General features: G+C 39.6%; 2 protein-coding genes and 1 pseudogene across 2 annotated transcripts in view; all 3 read left to right on the top strand.

Moving 5' to 3' along the window:
* Positions 1-16,653, top strand: part of LOC144630783 (tripartite motif-containing protein 2-like) — a 30,003-nt gene that overhangs the window by 7,790 nt on the left and 5,560 nt on the right. The window lies entirely within an intron of this gene.
* Positions 3,445-5,319, top strand: LOC144630785 (tripartite motif-containing protein 2-like). The gene is made up of 3 exons (XM_078489149.1): positions 3,445-3,614; positions 4,222-4,417; positions 5,038-5,319. Exons 2-3 carry the CDS (start codon positions 4,229-4,231, stop codon positions 5,317-5,319), a joined length of 471 nt encoding a protein of 156 aa, XP_078345275.1. The 5' UTR covers positions 3,445-3,614; positions 4,222-4,228.
* On the top strand, positions 5,597-12,195 carry LOC144630784 (uncharacterized; annotated as a pseudogene).

The raw sequence follows: 16,653 nt of genomic DNA, 5'->3' as shown, positions 1-16,653 counted from the left end.
TTACGTTCAAGTCTTGATTTTTTTTAGCGAGTGCACGATTTGGACGATGAAGAAAACTGGATAAATCTAAACTTTGATCGCGAACGCCTATTGGCTGAGTTATGGCAATAGGCACCAATGATTCCTGAAAATGAAGTTAAAGAGTTCGGATAATCGACTTTCACTTGATACTCTCTGTTGTTCAAACCGATCAAACCAGCCGAGTAAATGAAGCAAGTATGCTCATCTCTTATCACTGTTACTATTAATGTCAACGACAGACAAGTTACCATTGGAACTTGGCCAGCTTGGCCAGTTGGCTATGGTAACAACGGAATTTTAACTTCAAACTTTGCTCTCAAGCTTTCCACGTCCCTTACTCAACTGATAATCTTGGTACTGAAACACCTGTTTTCAAAAGTCAATATTATGTTTTCGCTATTTATTGACGCGGCAACGTATCGTATTGTGAGAAACATTTGTTATATTCAAGAAAACTATTGATATAGATATTTTGACTTCAGAGTATGAAAGATTTAAAATAACACTGCATGGGTTCCTTTTATTTTAAAATTCTAAATTTTAGTTTGTTTCCAAAACTCTGACCTGGAAATGTCTACGACGTGAAGCTTATCTAATGATTATCAGATATTTCAGGCTTCAATGCAAATAATTTGCAAGAAACGAAGCTTCGAGGATTGTTTTATGTTGTTAAAAAAAACAAATGACGGTATGAAATTTCATAGCGGTTCTGAATATATACAAACTATAATTACGTAGTATACTCACGTACTATAATTAATATAGAAGTTATAATAGCTAGTTCTTAATCTTATTTAGATACGCTGTTCTTGAAAATAAAAGTGTGTCAGCTTCTTTGACGTGGCGATCTATGCAGGATTCTTGAAAGCGTTGTTCTCGCACAAAACATAATATTGGTTAGTATCGCTAGCAAAATAACCATACTTTAGGGCCTGATTACATGAGCCGGGCTGGCCCGGTTAGCCGGGCTGGCTCGGTTTGCCGAGATGACTTTCAGCCCGGTATTACATGAGCCCGGTTAGCCGGGCTGGCCCGGTTTGCCGAGATGACTTTCAGCCCGGTTTTAGCATGAATGATCAGAGCACGAATGATCTTAATCACCTTTTTCCGGCAATTAAGTGGTTAATTTTTTGCACTTATGCAGCTGGATGGGTTACGTTACCTCTACATCCTATTTAGAAGGAGTAGCATTGATTTTTTCGTCGGATATTGTGCTCAGAAGAGAAATTTAATGCTGGCCCGCTTAGCCGGGCTGGCCCGGTTAACGCGATTACATGGAAAATTTTCAGCCCGGCTAGCCGAGATCCCGGCATCGCGATACCGAGATCTCGGCTAACCGGGCTGGCCCGGTTGTCATGTAATCGCGAAGTTGATTTTTGTTGCGTTTAACAGAAGTGCCGAGATCTCGGCAAACCGAGCCAGCCCGGCTAGCCGGGCCAGCCCGGCTCATGTAATCAGGCCCTTAGAAACCATATGTAGTGACGACGAAAGCCTAGCAGTATAACTTTATTATAAGATAAGCAAACCACAAATTGAAGATAACCTCCGTTTTCAGAAGTATGAGGCCAAAAATGCGAGCCATTTTCGAAGCGAGTGGAACATGTTTCAGTTACTTCGATTGATTAATTTCACATGACGTTCATTTATTTGCCACACTTCTCAGTGACAAAATTTAGACAAACTCTTAGACTATGCTATTTCCGTCTACCAAACGACAAAGCTTGCTAATTCTTGACGTGATGGCACAAAGGAGCCTCGGTTTAAAAACCTCTTCTTTATGTACGGGACAAAAAGCCACGATTTGAAGAAACTTTTAATGAGTTATGGCATAAAAAGCCTAGATTCAACAGAAAATCTTTTTTTGACGTATGACACAAAAGACTCGGTTTAAAAAGCTTTTCTTGACGTAAGGCAAAAGCAGCCTCGATTTAAAAATGTTCTATAATATTGAGCCTCCATTTGGGAGGGTCAGTGGTTCCCTCCATCTTGTTTTGTTTTGTCAGCGAATTTTGCTTTAATTGCATATTCTTTCGGGTGTGGCGAAGATAGACTGAGGAAATCATAAAACTATATTCGGTGAGTAATGTGCAATTTTGTGTATTTAATAATTCAGAATCATCTTTTTGTATCAGCGGAAGTATTTATCAAGGTAGTGTGGTGTTATTAAAAGTGCCACATCAAAAAGAAGATCACGTTTACGGTTAAAACCGTAGAAGGCGTTAGTAAATTAATTGGCGCTGTCATCGACATATTCCTGATACGTAGCATTAATTTTGATCGACTGTTTGCCTAACGACTCCTTGCTGAAAATTAAATCTGCTTACACAGAAATTTTCTGTCAACTCTACATTATATTCGATCTGTACAACACATTTTAAAATATTCAGTTCTCCTTTGATATAATTTTATTTCTATCTAAAATTGCGTTCCATCATTTTAGATTATACTCAATCTTCTTTGACAATCACCTTTTTAAGCAATGTGAGTATACAGCGACTTTAGAATGATTGCCGTCTAAACAGGTTTTATACACAGCTACATATTTAGGATATGGTTAAGTCTCGAAATCTTCTTTCAAGTGCAGAAGATAATAATAGCTCAGAAGATAGCTTCAAAGTTGCCAAAAAAATGTTAAAACTATTCAAAGTTAACGAATAATAGTAGCTACCGTCGAAACAAAATCAGGCACTATAATAATTACATCAGAGAGCACGAATTTTGCAGACACCTTTATTTAATTGAATTTAATTTGCATTTCAGTACTTTGAAAAACTTTAATGCCATTTTTTGCAATTTCCTTTCCAAAAAATTTTCGCTCTGAAGGAGAGCTAATAAACTAAGCAAACAATACGAATTTGCTTTATTATACTCACTTGAACTATTTTGCTGTCGCATGTTTTACAATAACAACATTTTGCGGAATATATCTAAGACATTTCAATTTTCAGGCTGTTTTCCAGATTTCTTGTTCATAGAACGAATTTTGCTGCAGTGTTTAATCAGATGACAACGGTGACTTCTTCTTAAAGCAACTGAAATCATATCCAATCCAGAAAGGGGATGTCAAACTTTACTGATATTTCCTGTTTACAAGTTTCTCGCACAGCCGACAGCTACAGTGTGCGTTTTTTTTTTTAAACGTACTGAGAGCGAATTGCATGATGATCCTGAATTTCAAAACAAATTACCAAAGGAAAAAAGTTTTACAGCACAACATTAAAGGTTAGCCTCTTACTCTTTCAAATTTTATTGAACTGATTTCTTCTCCCGGACGATTTTTGAGGTAAAATTTAGTAATAAGAAGTGTTTAGGACATATTCCAATTCAGAAAATCTAAACGATGATTGCTGTGTCTCGCCGTTTCAGGTGGCTTAATGTTTTAACATTTATATTACCACGTTACCAAGAAACATCCAATGAGAAGGGAATTCAGTAACAATACACACATTTATCTTTCTTAGAAAACAGAGTTCTTGGAAATTTGTGCTAACTCAAAAGTCTAAAGCCCGAGTTTCTAGGAATAACATTGTAAGGATCTTCTCGCGAGCGCCGTCAGGTGGAGGTCTGTGAAGAGCGAAGAAAAACTCGGTTCTGTACGTGACGATTGAGATTTGTATGTAACTAATAGAGTGATCTTCAGAAGTTTTGGTAGGTTTTTAGCTACTTTGATTTAAAGTAATGTAAATACAGCAACGCAGTGAAGGTGCGATGTGTTTTTGGCTGCTGCAGAACATGCCGGTTTTTCAGCGCTGCAAAGCTTCTCACCAAACACTTCTGGGACAGCGATGAGAATCCATGCAGCAGACTAAGCGTAGGGGGGATAATCACTTATATATAGCTAAGACCTAAAATTTGCAACCTTAATATTAGAACTAAAATCCTCAAGGCTTTTTCATTGTAGAAAATTGATATTATTTGGGAAACTTTCTTAACACAGATATGGAAAGATTACAATATTTATTTAAGAGTTACCATTATGCCTGACTGATCACATACGATCAAATCTGTGACCAATTTTCTTTCTAAAGCGACGAAGGCAGAATATTTTCGGCTGTTTTTTTCAGGTTTATATAAATGTTGCGCTTTAGTGACGATTAGACCAACACAGCCTCAGACATGACGTTTAAGATTTTATGTCAATATATACCTGACTTTTTTGGCTTTACAAGTATTCTGTTTTATATTTTATTTTTTTTATAGTGATAATATGGCGTCTTCAGTGGAGACCAAACTAGCGAAGCATCTTGAATGTGGGATTTGTTTGGAAAGATTTGAGGAGCCAAAGATGTTGACATGTCAGCACTCCTACTGTAAAAGGTGCCTAGAGAGACTGGTGACTACAGTGGCTCTACAGGACCATGAAATCAAGTGTCCAGAGTGTAGGAAGGGAACTAAGGTGAGAAAAAAAAAACCGGATGGCCTCTTTAAAAATTGTAAATTCGAAAATAAACCTTGGCAAAAATAAAAATGTAACAAACTAGTTCCAACAACATGATTCATTAACTGACGAAAGATTTCTACTCCACGATCGAACTCGTCGATGTGAACGTGAAATACGTTCAAGAAGTCGTTCAGGAAATGAACACTAACTTTTGACTTATCCTGAATGTTTAGTTTCGCTGTGTTACGGGGTTCGAAATTTGTATGACAACCCTAACACTGAAGTATGCCCAAATCCAAAGATTTTGCAGCTGCTAACGTTTATGTCATTTGTTATGAATAAATTAAGCCGATTCTCTCATCACGGAATTAGGATTGCGACCTTATACTGTAGTATAAGACCGCGTATTTATTGGGTTAACCGTAGGCCTCTTTCTTTTTGCCCCAGAAAGGTATAGTGCAAGAAACACAAGTCGGTTTTTATATTAACCACAGCTTTTAAGTTTAGAATGCTTTCAGTTGCATCTAGCTATATAAACTAGTGGACCTGTTTTAAACCTGAGAGGAGGGACTTCAAATGGGAGGAGTTGCTGGGTTTGGTTTATTTGTCTACAATTTATTACGTTTTTTTGTTAGGTTCCAAGTGGTGATGTAAAGAGTCTTCCATCTAACTTCTTCATTAATAGTTTTCTGTCAATATGTGGAAATGGCCAGTCAAACGCGAGTCCACCTTGTGAAAAACATGACGGCGAAATACTCAAGCTGTTTTGCCGAGACTGCGATCGGTTGCTTTGTCGAGACTGTACTCTCATCGATCATCGTGATCACAAGTACACGTCTGTAAAAGAACCTTTGGACATCGTACAATTGAATCCGTACCTTAGAATCGTCTATTGGATAAAAAAAGCAAGAAGATGACATGCACAAAACTCTATGGAAGTAACCGTGAAAGACAGCTTCTCGCAAGCAGATTGAGCCTCTTCAACAAAGGCAAGCGGGAGGTCCTACGAAATCGGCGCGAGATCTTGATGCTCAAGAATCTTTTGTACCTCTCTCGGCTGTCTGAAGCAGCGTGGAGTTCACGAGAGGTTCTACTGGGGGTGAAGTGGAAATTATGTCCGCAAAATCAATAAAAATAACTGAACTTACAACACTAGATTTAAAACAAGAGGAAGAATCTATTTTAGTCTAGAAAATGATTCGCCACTATAACCTTGCGGCATTAGAAAAAGTCGTAAAAATAAGAGAATATGATGAGGAGTACAAACTACTTAGAAAAATCGAAGAACTGGGGATGCGGTTTAGACTTAGTGAAGATCTTCGATCTTTTAGTTTGTTACTAGAAACATTTTGCATCCGTCCTAAAAGTAAAAGCAGCACACTTGGCCAGGCCAGTATGGTTCAAGTCACAATCATTGCGCATGGCTCAGAAAAGGTTCAAGTGCCCGTGACCAATGATTCAGATGGTTCCTTTAGTTTTAGTTATAAGCCTGATAAGTTTGGAGATTATAAGATAGAGGTGTTTATAAATGGAAGATATGTCCACGGTAGTCCGTTTACATGGAAAGTGGTGAGTCCTTTCTAAAGGATGTTTAAGAAGATGTCTTAAGCAAATTTTGATTTTTCGAAATTTAAAAGACGGCTACCGAAAATTTTAAATATGTTGAATATTTAACATAGGTAAGGAAGAAAGCGAAAAAAGAAAAGAAAACAATGAAAAAGTAACGTATCCAGTGGATTTGACGACACGATAAAAAAACGCATTTTCAAGAATCGTATTCTCAAAACGTTCATAGAATAGACGGTTGCAAATAGATTTATCAGCTTTGCTGATTGATAAGCTACGGGCATTAGAACGTATAGGTATACGTACAGTAGATCATTTGCAGAACAGCCGTTTCATAGTGTACTTATTTTTCTTTTCCTTCTTTAAAAATTAGATTTATATGTTCATGGTGAGCCATATAAACCTTATAGATAATAAATGACCATTCCGGTACAACGGCAGCACTAGACTGAACATTAATTATTATATATCCGACCTTATACAAACCAAGGTCCTAATTTTACAATTATCTTAATTAAATGTGCTTGTTAGTTGCTAATTTCTTCGGACAAAGAAAATGCATTAACAGTTACATAATTAAATAGAACAAGATCAGACAATTAAAAACAACATAGGTCTCGGGGAATTAAGCAATTTTCTTATAAAGCTGCCTGTAATTATTGCACAGAAAAAACAGTTTCCTTCAGTAAGATTTTTACTGCAATGTTTAGAGAAATAAAACCCAACCAGTGTCAAAGCAAGCGACACTCTTATTGTTTGTGAAAATTAAATATATATCTTTCCTTTTTACAATGTCAAGGTTTGAAAATTCTAGATTTTTGAAATTTGCTGCAACATCATATTCAAAACTCATGTAACCGAAGGCCATGTCCTTTTTAATGCAACCTCCCCCCGCGCCTGAAGCAGAACCCACTCTTGTGCTCCCCTCCCTCCTCGCCCGTGGGCTTCTTATATAGCTTCGCTAATCGGATTATGCTATCCTTAGCAGCAGGTTGATTGGCAAATCCGCCGTAGGCAAAAAGATGGCGACCGGTACGTTTACCCATACTTCTTAGCGCATGAAAAAAACTTTAAAAAACATATAAAAATGCACATATACGTTCTAAAACTCCAAAACTGGCATACGCCATGTTGTTAGTTCAGGGACAAATTTCGGATAACAACTACGGCTTTCGATGTTCCTATTGGCTGTGTTAGGTTGGCAAGGTATTGTGGTAAAGTGAACAGCCACTATCGTTTTTCTTACGGTGAATTTCTGTCACCGCCTGGCTCAGTCTTTTCGCCCCACCCACCCCCTCCCTCAATTCAAGCGCATGGCATTCTGAAACATTCTTGGTGTGCGATTTCCGGATCGGATGCCTGTGGCAAAAATCCATGCTTTAAGAACATGACTTGACTGTCCACTGAGTTCTATCTTGTTTAATTAGCAAGAGAAAAATTGAGAAATTGAGGTAAAAATGTTTTCAAAATGTACGTAAAACGTAGTGCGTACTTGTATTATACTCGTCTAGCATCACCGAATTTTTGCAATGATTCGACCACTCTAGATGTGAATGATTCTCTGGGGGAAGAGCGCGAAGAGATGTCAAAAATCATAGCTCAAGAAATGACCCCTTGATTTATTCCCAGATATAACCTTTATATGAGCTATGCGGTAGTTACATGCAAACAAAAGGTTGCCGTGTTGCAATAGGACTGTAGAAAAACTTCAGAGGAGACTGTCAGCAAAAGATAAGATAAGATAAGATAAGATAAGATAAGATAAGATAAGATAAGATAAGATAAGATAAGATAAGATAAGATAAGATAAGATAAGATAAGATAAGATAAGATAAGATGAGATAAGATAAGATAAGATAACTTTATTTTAGCACGGTATTTTAATCAGCCTATTTTAAAAAGCTATTATTAACTAACAAACTGCCTACCTACCTACCTAGCAACAAGTACAACAGAATAAAAATTTAAAAAAAATAGATGCTGCTATTCTTGGATGCCGTGTTTAAAAACCGTTACTTAAAAACTGTGGCGACTCAACATTGCCTTGAAATTACTAAAAGAAGTCGCTTGCCGTAATTCTAGGGGTAAGCTGTTCCACAACTGAGCACCACCGAACGAAAAACTTCTCTTTGTGTGAGCAAAACGTTTTAAGTTTATTAAAATTACAACAATAAATGCAGTTCAATCCTAGGTATCATGAGCTCTTCATGCTTTCCGGTGGGATCCTTTCGACTGATCCATCTTAGTATTTTAAGAGGTCACCCGGGTGAAAAGTTAAGAAAAGATTTTTTACCAGCGATCAGTCTCGCGAAGCTCACGCGTGACGTGGATTTCAATCGTCCACGCATCACGCAATTTCGCGCATCGCGAACCAATTTTATGAGTTCTTTCTGTCTTCCATAGCTGAGATTGGTTGCAATGGAAGAAAAATCCTCGGATCTCCCCCGGAGGTATTCGGAAGACTTCGGAAGCCTTGGAGAAGATCGAATGACCAACTGCGACAGTTCGGGAGAAGAATCGTCGGAAATATTCGGCCGATCTTTACGTATCTAAATTATGCTCTCTAGTGGTACAACATGATTAGCTACCTTGAGATTGGAATACGAGTACGATATTGAGTACGAGTACGAGTTTTCAAACTGTGTTGACGTGTGCCTCATATAATAACTTATCACACCAATCCTAACGTTTATTTATGTCTTAGGCAGCAACAGGAAGAAGTTATAGTTCGGTGGATAAAATTGTCTTGCGAATTCCAAAGTCGTACTCGTACTCGATCTCGTACTCGTAACAAATCTAAAGGTCGCTAATATCTCACTTGAGACTTTTCGCATACATTCGCGAACAGCCTCGCGCCGAAGAGCCAAAAGGTTCGTCTGTATGTAAACTGAAAAAGGAAACCAGTCGTTACATTAGTGTGCGTGTATACGATATCCTCCTCGACCCTGAACGTCACACATATAACAAGGCAATATAACGCTTACTTTGATGAGAAAACTATCGAAGAAAAACTTTGCGATCATGACCACCGATTAGTGAATTTGTACTTTGTGGTTGTGTTTCTGATTCATGTTTATCAAATCAAACAATGTAATTCACGTGTTTGCACATTATTTGCGCGCTTCCATCGGGTCAGCTGTTAGGTTACATGCTTTTATTTACTGCCAGACCATTAGCGTTGGAATCCGGGGGGGATTTCCTATTGTGGACTATATGGGGAGGCTCAGCCCGAAAGAGGTGCTTTTACAGGCTAGAAGTAGATAAAAAGGTACGGTAGGTATTTCACACGAGTTTGCGTGGAGAAAACTGCCTTTTATAATATCTAGAACAGACCCACCGAACCGGAACGGTTGATTCATTTCAGTATTTTTAAGGGCTATTTCATTGAAATGTTTAGAAAAGAGATGCAGTGTTCCTACTGTAGCATATTAAAGTAATTAAAGGATTGCCATTTTTCTATCGAGGGTTTATGTCAAAAATGGAAAATAAACTGGGTAAGGGTTTGGATCCGAAGGCGGAGTCTCCCGGTATTGAAATATTTTTTGAGCGCCCTCCCCCTCCCAGGCATTAGAAAGTCAACACCGTAACAAGAAAGCATCCCATCACCTGACTCAAATGACTTTCAGTGTTTTCCGAGAAAGGCAGACCATTCAGCTATCTGGCGTACGATTATCACTCGCTTTTTTGCAGCAAAGAAGGCAATTAACCATTACTAAGTCTTGCCAGGACTGAAGGTACGTGTTTTTAACATGCTCGCTGTAGAACCAGCTGACTAGTACAACTAGGAGTTTCCGAATCTACCTAGTACACTATCTAGTGCAGACTGCTGGTGCAAATAAGTTCGTTTGCCTTTGACAAAACAATATGAAAACAATATCTCGATTACTCTGTTGTCCATGTTCGCATCATGAAAGTATGCGCATATAAAGGTATAGAATTCGTATGACTATGCATGCGGCGCTGGTTCGATTCGATGTCTTGGGTTTGTGATCACCAAGCTGACGTTAGCTCTGCGATATGTCAGGAGTACCCAACGATGGTTTCGAAGAAAATCCATCGTACAGTGTGCTTAACATTTCCTGAGTGTCACTACGTCAATCTTGGTTAATATTTAACTTTCCTGAGAAAAAAATACCCGCTCTTCACTGCCAGCAAGCAGGATTTTGGCGTTATCGGACTCCCAGCCAGCACTCGACTTCGAGGTCGTCAACGAGCCAGCAGGCTTTAAATTTGTCACCTAGCTAGCCAGCAAAAATGGCTTTCCATAAGTTTGCCAGCATGTTCGAGTATAACATTTTTTCTTTTGCCAGCCAGCGGGAAATTTCAATATACCATAGCAAGGTTCATTTTCTTTAAAACTATTTATATAACAACGGATTTAGTATTGCGTATCATGGGCACAAAAAGTACGTTTAATAATGGTTTTATTTTTACATTTGACTACGTGGAAAGTTTTTGTAACACTTGAAAGATTACACTTACCACACAACAGTAAACAAAATGAAAAGATAAAATATACTTACAGTACTGTTCTGACTGTTGATCCCTGTTTCATCAGGGATCCAAGCTGCACACTAAAAAGAAATCGTGAAAATTCCTCCAAAAGTAGAGTAATGTATAAAAAATGGCCATTCAGTAAACAGACGTAACCAAGATTATAATGAAGATCTATCGTTTTTACAAGTACAACAAGCAACTTATGATAAACTTGCACATTCATTTCATTTTCCAGCTCGGTTCGTACCCACTGCGCACCGTCCAACTGTTATCAAATAGGGTATTTTGAATTAATGAATTCTCAGCTATACGTGTTAACAAGCTGAGCGCTGAGGCAAAGCAGTCTTCTTTTTTTAAAAGAAAATACCATTCCTCGTGTTTTTAACAGTTTGAATATTCCAATTGCAGTATTAGCAAAGGCGCACGAGGGAAAATTACATGCTTTCACAGTAAAACTGGATTCCAGATGCTTCGAGAAACATTTGGCGGCCGCCTGTGACGTTTTGTTAAATAGCTGAAAGTGTGCCACACAGGCACTAGTTGTGTAGATTTTTTTTTACTTTTCAAAAGTAATCGTCATTTGTTCGTCAGGCGATCACCGCAAAAGACTCACGACAGAAGCCGCAAGGATTTGCAGCAAAAGCAATTGTCAGTTGTTCGTAACTGAGGGGATCACCGCAAAAGGCTCACGACAGAAGCCGCAAGATTTGCAGCAAAAGCAATCGTCAGTTGTTCGTTACTGAGGCGATCAAAAGACTCACGACAGAATCCGCAAGGATTTGCAGCAAATGCAATCGTCAACTGTTCGTTACTGAGGCGATCAAAAGACTCGCGACAGAATCCGCAAGGATTTGCAGCAAAAGCAATCGTCAATTGTTCGTTACTGAGGCGATCACCGAAAAGACTCACGACAGAATCCGCAAGGATTTGCAGCAAAAGTAATCGTCAATTGTTTGTTACTGAGGCGGTCACCGCAAAAGACTCACGACAAAAGCCGCAAGGATTTGCAGCAAAAGCAATCGTCAGTTGATTGTTACTGAGGCGATCACCGCAAAAGACTCACGACAGAAGCCGCAAGGATTTGCAGCAAATGCAATCGTCAACTGTTCGTTATTGAGGCGATCAAAAGACTCGCGACAGAATCCGCAAGGATTTGCAGCAAAAGCAATCGTCAATTGTTCGTTACTGAGGCGATCACCGAAAAGACTCACGACAGAATCCGCAAGGATTTGCAGCAAAAACAATCGTCAATTGTTTGTTACTGAGGCGGTCACCGCAAAAGACTCACGACAGAAGCCGCAAGGATTTGCAGCAAAAGCAATCGTCAGTTGATTGTTACTGAGGCGATCACCGCAAAAGACTCACGACAGAAGCCGCAAGGATTTGCAGCAAAAGCAATCGTCAGTTGTTCGTTACTAAGGCGATCACCGCAAAAGACTCACGACAGAAGCCGCAAGGATTTGCAGCAAAAGCAATCGTCAGTCGTTCGTTACTAAGGCGATCACCGCAAAAGACTCACGACAGAAGCCGCAAGGATTTGCAGTAAAAGCAATCGTCAGTTGTTCGTTACTGAGGCGATCACCGCAAAAGACTCACGACAGAAGCCGCAAGGATTTGCAGCAAAAGCAATCGTCAGTTGTTCGTTACTAAGCCGATCACCGCAAAAGACTCACGACAGAAGCCGCAAGGATTTGCAGCAAAAGCAATCGTTCGTCAGGCGATCACCGTAAAAAACTCACCGAGACTTCACCGAGATCTGACAATTCTGCGAGTACCTTTCGAGGCAGCCTTTTACGGCGGAGAAATTAACGAATGTAAGCTTTAAAGTGTACGCTTGACGCTTTGTTTTTTGCGACGCTATATTTAATTCTCATAGGTAGACCACTGTTCAATGTGTTCAAGGCCACATCGTTACGATTGCGGTACGAAAAAAACAAGAATACGGATTTTAGATAGTACGCCATACATAGCAATTGCGTTACGGATCGCACGCTGCGTTTTCTCTGGGCTCTGCGAGTGTCGGATACCAAGCCCGTCGGGGGGAGGAACGGGGAATCCATTTTAGAGACAATTTCTAGAACAGGGTATGGCATTTCGAACGCACGAAATTATTAGCAGCCAAAACGGGGTCTTAAGAAATTGTCCTTTTTCTAGAACGGGGTATCATTTTGAATGCAAATTCTTTCTAAAGTGGAACTTACCCAACCAAAATATACCTGAGAACCCAATTTTAGGTATGGTTTATTTTTGACGGTTGAACAGTTTAATGTACAATAAAACTGAAAATGAGGGCAAACAATTGACCGTTGTCGTCCGGCAACTTTCGGAAAATTATATCTTGCAAAACGAGACGATGAATGTACGACCGCTACATTGATCGGTTGCATCAGAGAGGACAGTTCTAAGTCCAACTTAATAATGCAGTCCGTGCTAGCGCATAAAAACAAAAATGCCTACCCTTTATCCAGGTTTTTTGTCTGTCTGAGCTAAGTCCTTTTCTCAGCAGATCTCAGATTTGACAGATCCCATTTGAGGGTCCTGAAGGGGTAAAATGGGAACTGGGATTTGCCTATTTTGACTGGGATTTGCGTTTATTTTCACTGGGAAAATGGGATTTAGGTCACTGGGACTGGGATTCGGAAACAAAAAATGGGAATGGGAAGCCTGTCAGTACATGACTAAACCTGCATATTTTACGCTCTATAATATTCTTAAAGTCCGGCATAGAATAGTTAAAACGCTGAAAATTAACTCTGAAACGAAACCACTACACTGCACGAGTGTCCATCAAGTGTCGATCAGTTTTCGTGTAAGTGATTAAGTTACTCAGCAGAACTGCTATGACTGAGCATGGCCACAAATAGAATATTTAAAAGAAGTGATAGTAAGTTTTGCAGGGTAGTGGTAAGTAAGGGATAAAAACTTGATAGCTTTAGTTAAAACTACTGAAAATTTCTATCATTCTCTACAAGGCAAACGAACAAATCAAAAGTGATGTTCTCAACAGCATTGGTGATAATATAACTAGCAGAACATGATTTTGGATAGTCCATTCCCTGAACTATTCCTTCTGCGACCGAGGTGCGAGAAGGGACAGTCTAGGATAACTTGCATGTGCATGCTTAAAACAAACCAATGAAAAACCACAGAGACGTGTGGCGTTTCTTACATGCAACGTGTGCGCTAGGGTAAAAATAGTTCGCTAAAATGAAAAGTTCAACTACGCAACAAATTAGCGCGACATCTGCAAGAAAAAGTGTCGTAACTTTTGTCTAAAGCCGTAATGAATAGGTATTAAACCCACAAGTACTAAATTTTTGAATTTAACATCTGTGCGTGCGTTTCCAAAGGTGCTGTCGATTATGGTTTGGTTTCTTCAGCTTCCCCCCCTTTTTTGGGGGGGAGGGGGTGGGGCTGACAGATTTCTGACAATGCGCATGCAGGTCAATATTTCTGGACTCGCTCAACAACGCATGTGCCTAGGGCTTTCCACAAGTTGCTCGAGATTTCCCAAAAAGTTGCCCGTAATTTCTCAAAAAGTTGCTTAAAAGTTGCTCCAAAAATCCAAAAAAGTTGCTTCTGATAATAAAAGTTGCTCGAAAGTTGCTCCAAAAAATCCAAAACGCTGCTTCTAATCAAGAGAATTTCTCTAAATATATGCTTATTTCCCTTTGAGGGTAAGATTTATGCAATTTTGCAGCAAAAGAAGTATCTGAATAACATATTAAGGGAAAATTTGTTAAATAATAAGGATTTCTTTAACTGAGAAAAATCGTGAAGACATCGATCGATGACGTCATTTTTGGTGGCCAGTTTTGAAATGTTTTAATGCAGAATGAGCCGAGAGTTGAAACGTCTTCAGATGTTCCCCGAAAATCTTCGGCAAACTTCGTAAATCTTCGGAAACGTTCGTATTGCCTTTGAACAACACTTCGGAGATCTTCGGTATGGAAATTGCTCAAAATGCAACAAGTTGCTCGAGAGGAAAAAAGTTGCTCGAAGGGGAAAAAGTTGCTCGAAACATGAAAAGTTGCCAAAAAGTTGCCGGGCAACTTGTGGATCGAAAGCCCTACCTGTGCCTGGGTTCACCGAAGGGAGAGTTCAGGGAGTGGACTGCATTAAGGACAATCAAAACAACAAATATATTACGCTTAAGCCCGGTTTTCCATACACTGGGAATTTTACTACTGGGAATGGGATTTGGACAAAAAATAGGCTGGGAAATGGGATTTGGGCAAAATTTGGGCTGGGAAATGGGATTTTGTACCCCCCCTTCAGGACCCTCCCATTTCGCTCCCTTTACCAGCGGATCCCTCGTAATAATTCAGAATGACTGCAAGGGAAATGTAAATGAACACCTTAGAAGCTAGATTCTTATTCCGCCGATACCTTAATAAATATAGTTGTCTATAAATTAAATAATTCAAGTAAAACGGACAGTGTCACTGATTGCAGTAACATCACTGTCCTGTGTGCAAGTCGAGCAAGAGAATTGTAAAATTGAATTCACCCACCTCAAAGTTGCTTTCCACTGTTTGTATTGTTTAACTGCTGACTGCTTGCAGCACAACATCGCCAGCAGCGGTTTTCTGAAGTGACGGCTTCTTCAGGCCTTTGGAACAACATATTAGAAACGACAAACGTGTTCTATTGAAAAGAACCGCGCTTTTTAACGGATTTTGCCATTCGAGATACTTATTACGTCATTGAAAATGACAGCTACTGGTGTTATGATCTTTTTCCTTACTTGGTCGATAAACAATGAAAAAGATAAACCGCAACAATCAATGACAATGGCATCATTTCCGGGCATGGCATCACGCGCGCGTTGCTTTATCGTCACGCCAGAAGAGACTTTGGAGATTGCTCGCGTGTTTTTCATGTCCCAGGACGGAAGCAGTTTTGCGAAAAGTTACAGCCAGGAAAAACAAACAAGTCACTTTTTCGAGCAAGGGACAGTGTTTAAATAGCAAGCCAGACGCTGAACGAAAATCCCAGCCAGGAAATGACCTAAAGCAGAAACCCATAAGGGTTGAAACGTGTAACGCGCGCGCACAGCGTTTGAATATTCATTTTGCTAAGTACCATATTTGGAAACACGAAGAATTTGTACGCGAATGCTGTATACACGTAATGACACACGCAACATAATTTTTGGTTTTGCGGTAAGTTGCTTGAATTTCGACCTAAACGCCGTAAATTTCTTACAGAAACTAAAGAAACTCATTAAGTGTATCGAAGCGCAGTTCTCCAGACTACCTTATGAAGATGAAACAGGAGAATTTAACCAAATTTAACTTTATTCAACCAAGCTTGTTCAAAAACAAGATTACGCCATCGAGCGCGAGCTAGCGCGGGCTGTGAATTTAATCCAAATATAGTAATTTTGATTGGTTAAATGTTTCTCGTGATTTTCCAAATATGGTACTTAGTGTAGACGAATGTGCAAACGCTTTGTACAATGCGAATCATAGGGAGTTACACGTTTCAACCCTTATGGGTTTCTGCCTAAAGCTTATATTTCCCAGCCAGCGTAATTGCCGCCTGTCGAGCGGGTTTTTTGTCGAGCGGCCTCGTCAGGTACTCCTGATATGTTGAGCTTCTTCCTGTTCAAGGATCGGTGGATCTTTCTTGAGTGCTCGTGATTTCGTGTGTGGCTCGTCATCGGGCAATATACCGTGATACAAGAGAGTATTTTCCTTGAAGTATTTCCAATACTGAAAGGATTATCGATAGGTCGCGAACTGTGGGAGAAACTAAACAGAACTTTACCCGCGTGTACCATTTCGAACTAGGTTGTATTTTTTGCAGCTTCCGCCTGTAGCATTTCCGCCAGCTGTAATTTGTGACTGTATCCGTCGTGTACTGAGTTTTAATGATAAAAAATCTTATAAAGGTTAATCTGTGCAAGAAATCGACTAAGGCTGTTACAAGCACGCAAGCGAGTTTCGAAATTTCAAGTTTGCGTGTCGAGTTCGCTAAACCAAAGGGCAAGGGTATGCGTTGTCTGATCTTATGCAAATTGTACTAAACTAAACGCTTGTCTACCCGACAAAAAATGATGTTGTGGCTAAAAACTTTGCTCAATCTCCAAACCATTCTAACGTATTTTTTTTTTCGTGTTTTACTGCCCCCCCCCCCCCCCCCCGCCCCCTTCCCCCGACCAAAACGTCCTTTCTCTGTACGTC

The sequence above is a fragment of the Oculina patagonica genome, chromosome 11, assembly GCF_052425735.1.
Source record: "Oculina patagonica isolate OP01 chromosome 11, crgOcupat, whole genome shotgun sequence".
Classification (NCBI taxonomy): Eukaryota; Metazoa; Cnidaria; class Anthozoa; order Scleractinia; family Oculinidae; genus Oculina; species Oculina patagonica.
This window is presented reverse-complemented; position numbering and strand designations above follow the sequence as displayed.

Coding starts and splice junctions, on each gene's coding strand:
- LOC144630785 (XM_078489149.1), top strand. CDS start 4,229: ATGGCGTCTTCAGTGGAGACCAAACTAGCGAAGCATCTTGAATGTGGG. Junction 4,418..5,037: donor AGTGTAGGAAGGGAACTAAG/GTGAGAAAAAAA, acceptor TTTTTTTGTTAG/GTTCCAAGTGGTGATGTAAA.